Here is a 13,475-nt window from a genome sequence, read left to right as displayed (position 1 = left end):
TCCCGGCAAGTTTACGCAGTCTCGCTCACAGACCGAAGCACACCCTCCGGCTGCCACATCGAAGAGGATTCCAAAGTGTGGAGAAAAATGCCGCTGGTCCCAGTCCCGGTCCTGGTCCTGCTGCAGATGTTGGTCGGCGTGTCCGGCGCTCTGCCACAGTGTGACCCGCGGGTGAGAGGTAAGGTCTTTTCGCGTTACAAACACTCTGTGTGCCTGATGTTTGCATCTGGAGCTGCGTCAAGTCAACACGACGTGTTTTTTTAATGAAGCCCGTGGAGCACTCCTGATGCCAGAACTCCCTCTGACAGAATCAGATTTTTTTACAAACATCTTTAAGGCTACTTATGTTATATTAAAATAAACTTAAACATCTGTAGAAATCTTAAAAAACAGTGCTGGTATTTATCTTTTGCTTGCCAGAGGAGCTCTCTAAGGGCCAGTTGACTGAATGCTTTTCAGCTGTAATAAATTAGACTTTCAGTCCTTTCTTGGACTGCCTTTTCCCGATGTAGACTGGCAGATATTTTAAAGAGTTGATAAGAGGGGAAAGCTTAGAGCGTTCTGAAGCGTTTACAGAAACCGTTCTGCCATCTAGTGCCTGCCTCCCTGTAATAACAGCGATGTGTCTTGCAGGAATGTGCAAGCCGACGGTGGAAGAGAAACGTAAGTACCCTCCAGCTCGAAGGAAGCGCGGTGTCACGCCTGGGCTGTTTGTCATCCTCGCCTCCAAGCGAAGCAGCCCAATCATGTCTGGGTGGATGAATTATTAACGGCACCTCTTTTTTTGGGGGGGTTGCCTTCGAGCTTCTAATCACAAGAAAGAAACAAAACTCCAAAGCCTTTAAGCCCCTCTCTCTCTCACCTGCCAGGTGTGAGGATTCGATCGACGCTTGTTGTTTCCTCACCGAACAAGGGTGGGATCATGAATCACGGCGCAATTTGTCCCCAGAGTATTTTTAGATGATCCATGACACCATTAAAAATTCAAATTCTAATTTCCACAGATAATGGAAATATTTAGGAGCGGGTGATTGACGGTGGCGCGGTGAAGCTCGGGATTCAGGGCTGTCACACAAAGAGCACAGTCCGGGGCAGAAAGTTTTCACCCACCCCTGGTGTATTTATATTTTGCTGGTGTAGGAAACAGACGCCCCTGTGATCTTTTAAAGTGGTCTTGTGTAACAGAGTCCCGGCCTTCTGAAGGGCTTTCAAAGTTTTTCTTTGGACATTTGGTTCTTTTTTTGTTCGATTCCTGATCGTTTTTCGAAGAATGTTTCTGCTTAACTTTGACTTTTAAATCAATCAGACATAACAAAGCTCAGGAGATGAACCAGAAGACCTCATATTCTGTTTCAACACATAACAGACGACTCAGCAGAGTAAAAGTAGATAGCTGCGTACCATCCATGTACCATGTAATCCTCTCAAATAGTAATGATAATAACTCTCCAGGTTTTCTAAAAAGTCTGAACAGTTTTTTTCTTGTTTTATTTGACTTTTGCTGCTTTATCACTCAGCTTCAGTCCAGAACTTGAACATTCTCAGACACTTAACTTAGTTATAAATCCTTTTAAACGTCAAATGTTTCCAAACTCAACAAATAAATCAGCGTAGTGTCGACACTTATTGTTGCAAAGAACTGTTTTTAAATTGAATGTTTAGCTTGTAACTACTGCAGCTTAAATGTGTACCTAATAAATTGGATGTCTGTTGGGTGTGTAACTCAAAACTACCTAAAGTAGGTCTACAAGCCACCTAGCTAACAGGTAATTTCCTACCAAGTAACTGTGATAGGAGCAACCTGACACAGTTTTCCCATTTTTTTATGTAAGAAATGAAAAATACTAAAGATAACACAGAGTTTGATGAATATAAATAAGTATTTCAGCTTCAACAAGGTTGATCTCAAAGAGCTAAAAGCTAAAAACAACGATAGCTGATCAGCTGAAGGATGAGACGTCTGTTCCTTGTTCTTAAAGACTTTCAGATACTGTTTGTCCGCTGTAGATATGTTCCTCTTCTTTCTTTTTGTCCAGTTTTCTCATTCTCAAAGCACAAACAGCACAACATGTCGTCACGGTCGAGTTCGAGGACCGGACAGAAAAGGAGTGAGGGAGTAAAAAAGCAGCTAAAGTTTAAAGAAAAAGATTTAAAAAACGATCAGAAAAAGCTGATCAAACCCACTTTAAAAGACTGCAGGAAGGCTGTGCTCCTGAAAGCAAAATATAAAGAGATGAGCCGTGGTTTAAAACTTTTCCATCGCACTGTTTAAACTGTATAATGCATTGTTATATTCCGCATCAATATAATCCTGTTTTAAATGTCCGTAAGCTGTCCGATCGTTGCGATTTATGTTTCCACTTCAGCCAAGTGCGCCGACTTAGTGCTGTCCTACTGCGAGGACATGGCCTACTCCCAGACCATGTTCCCCAACATCCTCGGCCAGAAGACCCGTAAGGACGCCGAGTCCAGCGTGGAGTACCTCCTCGTCAGCGTGGTGGACTCTCTGCTCGGGGGCCGGTGCAACCCCGACGTGCGCATGCTGGCCTGCTCCGTGCTGACCCCGCGGTGCGAGAGGAACTCGGTGCTGAGGCCCTGTCAGAGCGCCTGCGAGGCGGTGCACAAGAAGTGCAGGCGCGCTTTTGAGGAGATACAGATGGCTTGGCCCTACTTCCTGGACTGTGACCGGTTCTTCGTCGGCGACGAGGAGGGATGCTACGACCCACTGGAGGGCCTCAGAGGTAACAAATATTGCCCCTTTTACACCGGCTCTTCTTCAGAAGTCCGGCTCTACTCCGCTCTACTTGGCTCGATAAAGAATCTATCGCATTTCCACCGGCCAGTCTGGTCGGTAGCAGAGGAACGCCTTGTCGTGTTGCGGGGCCGCGGGGCGCGCTACGAAAACTTGGCGCAAGTTGTGTAAAAAACAGAAGCGCTATGGACAACGTTGGCCCTGTGTTGTTGCTGTTTTTTAAACGTATGTGGATTCTCCTGAGACTTCAGGAAGACAGGCGCAGTGGAAGAAATGCTCTGGATGCCGCGATTGTTGCGCAGAGTAGGACAGCTGTTATCAGCCGGAGATTTCAGGCTTTACAGCGCCTTCAGCTGGGGGACAGACGGGATAAACATTGCAGGGTAAGCTAACGGTGTTGTTTATATTCCTACCGTTTGCTCTTTATGCTTGCATCTGGTCACACCCACGACCAATGAGTGAACAGGAGCTAAGCTTGCGTCACCCATGAAAGCAGGGCCGGCCCGGCTGGCCCAACTCCGAAGCAGGGACCAAAGAAGCAGGACTGGCCTCGAAAAAATGCAGATGGAAACGCGCGCAAAGCAAGCGGAGCAGAGTGGAGCCGGGACCGTTAGAGCCGGTGTAAAAGGGGCATATGTGGCCTGCAGTGATTGGCTCGTTGTGTTCTTGTTAAAGATATCCCGTTCTGCTTTTAGGCCCTGTCGTTTGAACCTCTTGTTCACATCCAAGCTGCTGTTTTTGCTAAAACACTCGCCTGCAGTGAAGAAAAAATGATTTTTCTGACATATTTCTTTGGGCAACATGAAAAGGTTTTTGAAAAACAACAACACAGCAGGCTACGCTCGCATGCCCACTGTTGCTTTGAGCGCTGAGAAACCACAACAGTTGTGTTGAAACCATTTTGTGTTTTGTTTGTTTTCCTGCATCTGGCTTGTTTTGGCCTGACTCTGTAACCATTTAACTTTGTGAAAAGAAAAAAAAAAAAAAACAACAGAGAGAAAATGGTAAAAGGCATCAAGCGACAGTGTCCTAATGTTCCTTTGTGGTTTCATGTTAATGTCAACATACTGCCCCCTAGTGTAATTTCTAGATTTTCTTTGAGGAAGAGGAAAAATAATCCTTTATTTTTTTCTTTTTTAAAGCATCCGGTGTATCGTAGTCAGGGCCTGAAGCTTGTCTCTCACTCATCATTAGTACCTGTTTACCGCATCACTAGAAATGTAGAAATAAATGAAGGAATTTATGTTTTTTTAATTTCAGGTAATGTGACTGTGAACTTTAACCCAATAAATGAGTTTTTACTGTTTGTTTTATACTTACTATAAAATTACAATAATTTTTCAGAAAACTTTATTTAAATTTTGTGTATAAATTGCATTTTCAATCGCATTTCTTTTTTAATCATGTTAAATCATATCATATTTTTTAAAATTTCCCTGGTTCTAGTTTGTTTCCTGAAGTAATTTAGCCAAGTGTTTTCCTTTTTTAAATTTTTTTGGGGCGCTCCAGAAATCTTATATTCCAATAAATGTCATCACAGAAGACATTTATCTGATTTATCTTTAGAGATATATTCATATTAAAGAACCGGAAATGGTTTATTTTTCTTGCAGAGCAGGAAGACGAGGCAGTGGCAGCGACGGAGGTTCCTCCTCCTGAAGGCCCTGCTGCGTCCCTACAGTTCACCTACCACTCCAACTCTGAGATGATCAGCGCCTTAAAGACGGCCGAGGATCGGTGCGCCGACATCGCCAGAACCTACAGCATCGGTCGCAGCATGGAGGGCAGGGAGCTGCTGGCCATCGAGTTCTCAAACAATCCCGGAGAACACGAGCCACGTGAGTACGACCCTTCCACCTCGAATCTCGTATGAAAATGGGTTAATAATAAATATAAAATCTGTGCAGTGGAGCCAGAGGTGAAGTACGTCGGAAACATGCATGGGGATGAAGTCGTGGGCCGCCAGCTGCTCATCTACTTGGCTCAGTACCTTTGCTCCGAGTACCAAAGTGGGAACGAGCGCATTCAAACCCTCGTCAACACAACCCGTATTCACATCCTGCCCTCCATGAACCCTGACGGATACGAGCTGGCTGTGTCCGGAGCCAACGGCGACAGCTACGGTGATGAAGAGGTAACAATGACGTGGTCATTTACGTTTATTACTCTGCACTTTGAGTCACATTCATTACACGGACTGAACCAAGCTGCCTTCTTGAATGCCGTATGTGAAACAAACTAAAAGCTTCTTAAGTGTTTTGCCCTGTAATCAGAGTGGGGAGCGACCAGGAATCATGACTTTAATCACAGGACGTACGGCACGCTGCTCGCTTTGAGCAAGTAAAATGAGATATTTAGGGTATTGTCACGTGAACAACCATCAAGTTGTTAAGACACTGTGTACTGTGAGTTTCTTGGATCTTATTCAGACACAAGTTGCAGTTAACTCCATCTATCCGACCATCAATCCACCCATTTTCTTCCACCTTTGTAATGTCGGGTCCCAGAGGCAGAGATATTCCCTTCTTCAGCTCCTCTTGGGGGATCCCGATGCGTTCCCAGCCCAGTGAGGATACATAATCCCTCCAGTGATTTCAAGGTTTGCCCTGGGGTCTTCTGTCGGTGGTCCGAAACCACCTCAGTTGACTCCCGTCGATGAGGAGGAGCAGCGGCTCTACTCTAAGCTCCACCCTGAGCTTAGAGTAGAGCCCCCCCCTTAAACTCCTCACCTTAATGCAAAGACTCAACTCTGACCCAGAGGGAGCAATCCACCTCCTTCCAGACAAGAACCAAGGCAGATTTAGAGGAGATGACTCTAAATAAATCAGAAAATCATACCAATCAATTAAAAACATGAAGCACATGGCTAGTTGGTGACTAGATTAATGTGACAAAACCACCTGTGAAACCAAGCTTAAAAAAACAGCAACAATAATAGAAGTAATGATGATAATATTTAACAATCTGTTAAATGTTTTAGGCCATTAAAGCATTTCTTTTCTCAAATGTTTTTATGCTGAAAGTCATAAACCAAGCGTTTAAAACTTTAAAATTATTTGTTTTTGTCTTTCTGCAGATTTCTAAAACACAATTTATTCATTTATTTAAATCTTCAGGTACCCAGATATGGCTCTTGGAACGTGGGCCGAAACAACGCTCAGAACATTGACTTGAACCGAAACTTCCCCGATTTGACCTCCATCGTTTACAGCCGGCGCAGGCAAAGGAGCTTCCACACCGACCACATCCCAATCCCAGACAATTACTGGTTTGGTAAGGTACAGAGTGAAACCCTTATGGCCTACGAGACAACAGCGTTTCAGAGTCTTTCTGTCAGCTTAGAAATCAGCTGAAGTGGTGAGTTAATGGCTGTTTAACTGCTGGATTCCAGGTCGCGCCGGAGACGTACGCCGTCATGAAGTGGATCCGCTCTGTCCCGTTTGTGCTCTCCGCTAACTTCCACAGCGGCGACCTGGTGGTGTCCTACCCCTACGACCTGTCCAAACATCCACTCGAACAGAACATGTTCTCCCCGACACCTGACGACAAAGTAAAGGAGCTCTTTGGATCGAAACATTCAACACGGTGGAAAACATGAAACGTGCCTTGATAAATGTTGATGTGCAGCAGCTGCAGATTCAGTTTGGACCTTCTGAAGTTGAGGCCGAAAAGAAACATTAAGAACAACTAAAGAAAAATACAGAAAACTTGAAAGTTGTCTAAAATTCCACTATCAGCTTTGGAATCATTTAAGCTAAAAAAAACAGTTTGGATGTGAGGAGAACCAAGATTAGAAGCAACGCTAAAGCTGTTAACAGTGCCTCACTATGGTCAGCGTGGTAGTTACACATCTGTCTCTCACTCCCTGACTGCCAAATTAATGAGAGGCAAACAAGAACACTGAAAAATAAGCCTCAAACCAACAGTTATTGTATTTAAAACTATAAGTACCTTAAAAATACTTGAACCGTAAGCAGCAGATGGCTAAAGGGGTTGACCTCCTACAGCAGGACTGGCCAATCCTGGTCCTCGAGGGCCACCATCCTGCATGTTTTCCTTGTTTCCCTTCTCCAACACACCTGATTCAGTGGTTAAATCACCTCTTCATGTTCTGCAGAAGCCTGTTAATCACCCATTGATTCAAATCAGGTGTGTTGGAGCAGAGAAACAAGTAAAACATGCAGGGAGAGTGGCCCTCGAGGACCAGGATTGCCTACCCCTGTCCTACAGCGTGTTACACAGGATAAAATGACAGTTTACTCCCAGTTTTCAGTTACTGTTTGAGCTAAAATTTAATTGAAGTCTATGGAAGCTTGGGTGTGCACTCAATGCACTTATAGGGGAAAAAAAAAAAAAAAAAGTCTTTCAGAGGCGGGAGACACACTGGGTGACGGAAGGTAAAAAGGCAGACGTTTGGATGTAAACTTTGTAAACGTACTAAAAAAAAAGTTGTGCCAAAAGATTTGAAAACTTCAGGCGGTTCAGAAGTGAGAGTGGGTTGCCATCAACTGTCAGCTGAACAGTTTGTGAAGAAATGTCCCGAAAATCCTCAAACCTAAACTGTGATTTCTGTCAGATGTCTCTACAGTGAGGAAAAAAGACTAAAATGGTGACAGAAACCAAACAGAACAAGAGCTCTTCAGTGATTGTTCGCTGGCACCTTTAATTTATGTCTTAATTAGGCAGAGATACAGAAAGGAAAGGACATAAATCTGGATGAAACTACATCTAAAAGCTTTTTGAGTGTATTTTAATGAGCCAGAGGAGGCAAGCACAGGACGGTTTTCTCTGTCAGAACCTTGAACCAATAAGAAACGCTCGGTGCGGCAGCGGGTCAGTGTGGCGACAGGTGGCAAAGCTTTGTGACGAAACGGCGCTTCTTGTTTCCGTTTCCTTTAGGTGTTTAAACTTCTCGCGGGCATCTACGCCAACACCCACAAAACGATGTCCAGCGACGAGGCGCGCTGTGGCTCGTCCCGCGCAAACAGCCAGAAGGGGATCGTTAACGGAGCGCAGTGGTACAGCGTCGCAGGCGGTGAGTAGAGTCCAGAGTGGGTGGGGGGGGGGGGGTTAACCCCAGAGCCACCAGAGGTCACCGTGAGACCAGTCAGTGAGGGAAAGTGTGCAGGATGTGTGTTTTGTGCGTCCCGTCAGGCATGCAGGACTTCAACTACCTTCACACCAACTGCTTTGAGGTGACCGTGGAGCTGGGGTGCGACAAGTTCCCCCCCGAGGAGGACCTCTTCGGGGCGTGGCACGACAACCAGGAAGCTCTGATCGCCTTCATGGAGGCAGTAAGGACTGTTCTTTCTTCTTTCTTCTGTGCTGAGATCACACCTGGGTTTCCCGGAGAAACGACAAACTAACGAGTTCTGCGTCGTCCTCCGTCAGGCCCATCGAGGAATCAAAGGCATCGTGAAGGACGAGGAGGGAAACGTGATAAAAGGCGCCCGGATATCAGTCAGAGGAATCAGACATGACGTTACCTCAGGTAAACTACCACAAGATGCATCAGTAAATTAACTCATTATTTAAATAAACACTGATATTCTAGTTTTTTTTTCAGCAGTTGTCTTAAAGAACAGTTAATAGTATTTCTGAGAGTGTTTCTAAAGGTTTTCTTCAGATTTTCGCTCATTTTTCTGTCCGGTCGTCGAGCCTGACCACGACTGCCTTCTGTGTATCTGAAAACGAGAAAGGTGGACTTTTTTCTGTGAATAAAGTGACCAGATTTTTGAAATTAAATCCGGGGGACATTTCCAGCTCAGAGATTAAAATAAGAATTAATTATTACCAACATGAAATGAAGAAACTGCAACAGTTACGGTTTCATTTAGTTTTTAGATATTTATTCATATTTCAACAATAAAAATCCAGTGTGACAGCAGGAGCGTGTCTCTCCACACTCCCTAAGAGTAGTAAAATGAATAAAGTAAAAGTAGAAGTAATAGAGTACTAAAACTGGAACAAGATAGCAAAGGTGTATACTAATGTGAACATAAATATACTTACATAGGTGTGTGTATGTATGGTTATGTAGTGTGTGTGAGATGAGTGAACTCTGGTCAGGGAGTCTGCCAACAAATATGTTTGGTATAGAACATCAGTCCTACAGCAACTTCACTGGCTCCCCATCAAACATCGAATCATCTAAAAGATCCCGTTCTTTCATTTAAGGCCATTAACAACCTTCTCCACGCTTGCGTCCCCACCCGTAATCCCAGATCCTGCTTCCAACTTCCTGTTCCACTTGGTCACCTGACCACAGTGGGGTGGAGAGCCTTCTGCTGCTCGGCCCCCTGGACTTCAGAAATTCAGTTTCTATTACCGCCTTTAAATCTGAGCCTAAAACCCATTTGTTCAGAGAAGCATATTCATTGCGATCATAAACCAGGACTAGTTTATCTACTGTTGTTGCTCTGTCTCTGCGCTAATTGATGCTGCTAATTGATGCTGCTAATTGATTTCTGTTGCGTGAGTTTGAGAATTCAGAGGTTAAAAAAGGCGCCTAGAAACAAAATGTAGTATTGTTGTGATTAAGTATGTCGATAACGAGTCCAAATCCCGAGCTTTTTCTTTTCCCATCCAGCTGAAAACGGGGACTACTGGCGCCTCCTCCCCCCTGGCATCCACATCATCACCGCCTCGGCCCCCGGCTACGCCAGGGCCATTAAGAAGGTCCGCTTGCCACCCCGCATGCAGACGGCAGGCCGGTTGGACTTCGTGCTGCGGGAGGCCCCTCCGGGGTCGGACGAGCACAAAGGTGAAAACAGCTTCCTGTCTGCGGCGGCCTACGAACGCTTCGACCCGTACAACCAGTACGCGCGGTACACCATGACGTCTGAGCTGAACCAGAGCCGGGAGGAGCGGTCGGAGAAGCCGTGGTGGTGGAACTACTTCGTCTCGGTGGGGGGCCCCGCGCCCACCTGGCTGCTCAAACACTACTAGAGCTTTGATGAAGTTTTGTCTTCACACTTCCATCAGCTTTCCGTTGTACGTTAACGTGAGCACCTTGTTTAAAATCTCCTATAAATAAAATTCACTCAAGAAGTGTGGAAAACCTTCAGTTACAAGTTTCCTCTATTTTTGTAGTTGCGTGCATGCGGCCACTAGGGGGCAGGCTGAAAACCCATCTCGTCCAAACTTTGGTTTCCTGCAGAAACAAACACTCTCCAGGAGGATTTGTTGTTTTGCAGCTTCTCCTATGTGCATGCAGAGGTTCGGATCTGATGATGCAATGGTGCTTAGTTACTGCAGACGCATCTGAAAGTGGTTAAAGATGAACTGACAGTTCATAGCAGGCCCACATGCAATCCGTCCCATATGTTTGTCTGTACAATGTGCAGTCTTTTTAAGCTTGAAGATGTGACAGCGCCTATTCCTTTCCTCAGTAAAACACTCTTTTAGAGAGATCTAAACAGAGCGGTTGCTTAAACTTTGGATTGTTTAATGCATGTTTACCCTGGAAGCACCTAAAAGAGGTAAATCCGAAGCAACAAGAAGAACAATATGCCGCACAATGTGGCGTCACATGTAAAACAGCCGAGGGGGGTTGACGGACCTCAGTTTACTGTAGATTAAAAATAATCTGCACTGTGTCACATCACCCGGAATAGTCTCCATCACGAACGCCTGCAGGTCCGTCCGAGTGCGTTTCAAATCCTGCGAGTCATTCTGTAGCGGGGGCCGCAGTCCTGATTTGGAAGGCGCTCTGGTCACGTTGTGCTAAGCGAGGGGGGGTCAAAATGTGGCCCGAGGGATCCCTGGACTGTCTCCGTCCGGCTGCTACTGTCCTCAAATGAAGACAAGTCGTCTTGAAATACTGTAAAGCGCTGAAAATTAACCTCATTATTTTATTCTTCAAGGCAAGTGAAAGCAAAGTCTGTGCTGCCTTCTTTGCTTGTCTCCAGCAGAGTGCGCTGTCCACACTTTGGAACTAAAATAGTGGGGAAGTTTTCTTTATCCGGTGAGTAATGATGGTGTTTGACGTTTGATAAATGTTTCAGCACCTGTTCCTTTTTTTTACAACCAAAGAACACGCCTAAGAATTCTGTTGCATCGGTTCACAGGCATTGAGTTTGATATTCCAGGGAAGTACTGATGTGTCTGAGGAGGTTTTTGCCAACCAGTCAGGCTAACTACGCTACAAACTGTAAGAAGAGCAACGACATCAGTGGCTAATACTAATAGTTTACGCTTAATACTGTAAACTGTCCGGAATACATGTGTGTAGAGTCAGACCACAGACAAGGTTTCCACAAAGGGGGTCACCTGTGACATTAATCTTTGACCCTGAAATCCATAGAGATCAACCCAGACACATGAGGTGTCCAGCTGTGCAGTTTGACAATCCTACATTTCACAGTTTCAGAGTTAGAGCACTGACAAGGTTTTAGCAAGAGTCACTTGTTACCTTAACCTTTGACACCATGACCTTGAAATCAATAGAGATCACCCCCGACACACGAGGTGTCCAGCTGTGCAGTTTGACGATCCTACATTAACATGGTTGTAGAGTTAGAGCACAGACATGGTTTCCACAAAGAGGTCTCCTGTTTGACCCCTTGACCTTGAAATCAATAAGGATCATCCTTGACCCACACAGTGTCCAGCTGCACAGTCCTGCCTTAGGACGGGGCGTATAATAAGAAAAAACCTTGAAAACTTCTTGAATTTGATTGTCAGGATCTTTTTTGAGATCAGTCTTTGAAGAATCATCGATAAAGGTTTGCTAAAAGGGATGATACAAGTGATTTAGAATTTAGTACGATACGTCTCACTTCTAGTCATCATAGGGTTTACGTCTACAACTGACTGACTTTTGGAGTCAACGGAGTTCAAGATGGCCACCTCAGACACAAATAAACATAGCTGCAACTCAGTCAGTTTGACAGATATTGAGAAAACAAATTGGTGTGGTAGTAGCTGAGAGTCATTCACAAATGCATAATATTATTTTCAAGGTTTGACTGAAATGGCTACAACTTTCTAATTTCTTAATATGAAACGATCATACAGTACATAGCCCCCCCCCCACCAGCCAAACTCTTTTAAATTTAATTTTGAGGAACTTGTTTTTTTATCTACTCTGCTTCTAAGCCTCTTCTTTTACCTGAGATTCTTGCCTCCTGGCTTGTGCTGCGGTGTGTCTGTGAACTAAAGCGTTTTCTCCTCTCATACCTCCTAAAGGGGGAGTGTCACTGGGCTCTGTCAATCCCCCGCGACTGCAAAACAAGCATTTTAAACTCTCAAATGATGGCTCAATGTCAGGTTCAATTGAGTCTGCTTGTTAGGCAGCAGCGGTTCCAGAGCGGTACGTGTGCAGACAGCTCCTCCAGAGGGTGATAATAAGCCTCTTCCTTCGCTGCAGACCCTGAATGAACTTGCAGGGGCAACCCGTGAAGCAGCGATAATGCGAGCAGTTGAGCGTATGTGTGTACAAAACTTAACCAGTCGTTCTCGTAGATGTCCTCTTAACCCAGTGGGGTTAAAGGGATTCCACTTTAATATCTTTAACCACAACTCAAGATAAAAGTGGGGAAAAAAAGGTCATCTGCTTGCTTCTGAAAGTCACTTTTGTTTAATAATAATAAGAGGCCGCACGAAGGTTTAACTGAGAGCGCAGAACGTGCTGAGGATGTATGTTTGGTATTTCTCTGGGTGACCTAAAACCTAAGACCCGAACGGTCCCAATCCGGCTCAGATAAAGAATTCTGTCGACAAGTTTCTTTTTCTTTGTTTTTAATGAATTTCTGCAAGGCAACAACAGGGGATTAAAGATGATGTCTGCTTGTTCAGGCCAGGTCAGGTTAAAAACTTTTTGCCCCAAGGGTCATAAAGAGCACATAAAAATAAAAACAAAAACACAGTGGACTCTGCATTACGTGTGACAGGTCCGTGACGAGCATGGGCGCAATGTCTATAGCAGTTAATTGTGGTGGCAGCTGATCCCAGACCAGCATAGCTTGGTTGTTGTAGATGTTGAAGCAGGACTGTCCATGCATGCCTCACACTGAGGGAGCAAGGTTCCATGGAGAAGACGTTATCATGTCTGTTTTACATGCAGAAGGTCCTGGGTTCAACCCCCAGTGGAACCATGCTTTATCAAGATGACTATTTGCCCCACAAAGCACTGTCCTTTAGGACTACAAATTTGACTACTTGCAGACCTGAGGTATTTCTGGGTAGAGTTTGCATTTTCTCCCCTGGTACTCTGGTTTCTTCCCACTGACCAAAAACATTGGTGTGAGGTTAATTGGTAACTCTAAATTGTCTCTATGTGGTCCTGTAGACTTGTCCAGGTTGTCCCCTGCCCTTCACACAGTGATGGCTGAAGATAGACGCCAGCTCCCCACCGCCCGTAAAGGAGAAGCGGATAAAGAAAGTGATTGGATGTCATTGTGTGTCATGAAAAGCTGCAGGGGAATGATCTTTTCATTCCAAAACACCAGGACACCACCTCTTTAAATGTTGCCTTCAAGGACTAATTTTAACAAAAAAAACTGCAACATGCATGGAGCTCAAAGGTGTTTCATCTACATGACACTGACTCCAGGGGCTTCTTAGTCCACAAAATAATTTAAACCTAATTAGACCTCAAATCCACATTAGCAAGGAAATGTCTCCAGAAAATGGTTTCTTTTCCTGGAGACGCAGAGTGAACTGAACCACTTGAACTAACAACAAGGGAAAATTAGCAAAATATCAAAAGCCTCTCTGTGTG

At 44.8% G+C, this 13,475-nt stretch overlaps 1 protein-coding gene across 1 annotated transcript; it reads left to right on the top strand.

Moving 5' to 3' along the window:
* LOC108249955 (carboxypeptidase Z) lies at window positions 1-9,818 on the top strand. Its single transcript, XM_017439629.3, has 11 exons — window positions 1-178; window positions 634-663; window positions 2,367-2,741; window positions 4,366-4,590; window positions 4,660-4,886; window positions 5,869-6,030; window positions 6,144-6,302; window positions 7,652-7,787; window positions 7,907-8,046; window positions 8,144-8,243; window positions 9,342-9,818. The coding sequence occupies exons 1-11, from the start codon at window positions 88-90 to the stop codon at window positions 9,698-9,700; spliced, it is 2,004 nt and encodes a 667-aa protein (XP_017295118.1). The 5' UTR covers window positions 1-87; the 3' UTR covers window positions 9,701-9,818.
* The last annotated feature ends 3,657 nt before the right edge of the window (window positions 9,819-13,475 follow it).

Source organism: Kryptolebias marmoratus, linkage group LG7, assembly GCF_001649575.2.
Source record: "Kryptolebias marmoratus isolate JLee-2015 linkage group LG7, ASM164957v2, whole genome shotgun sequence".
In the NCBI taxonomy this organism is placed as follows: domain Eukaryota; kingdom Metazoa; phylum Chordata; class Actinopteri; order Cyprinodontiformes; family Rivulidae; genus Kryptolebias; species Kryptolebias marmoratus.
The sequence above is the reverse complement of the archived record's forward strand: the minus strand, read 5'-3'. Positions and strand labels throughout refer to the sequence as shown.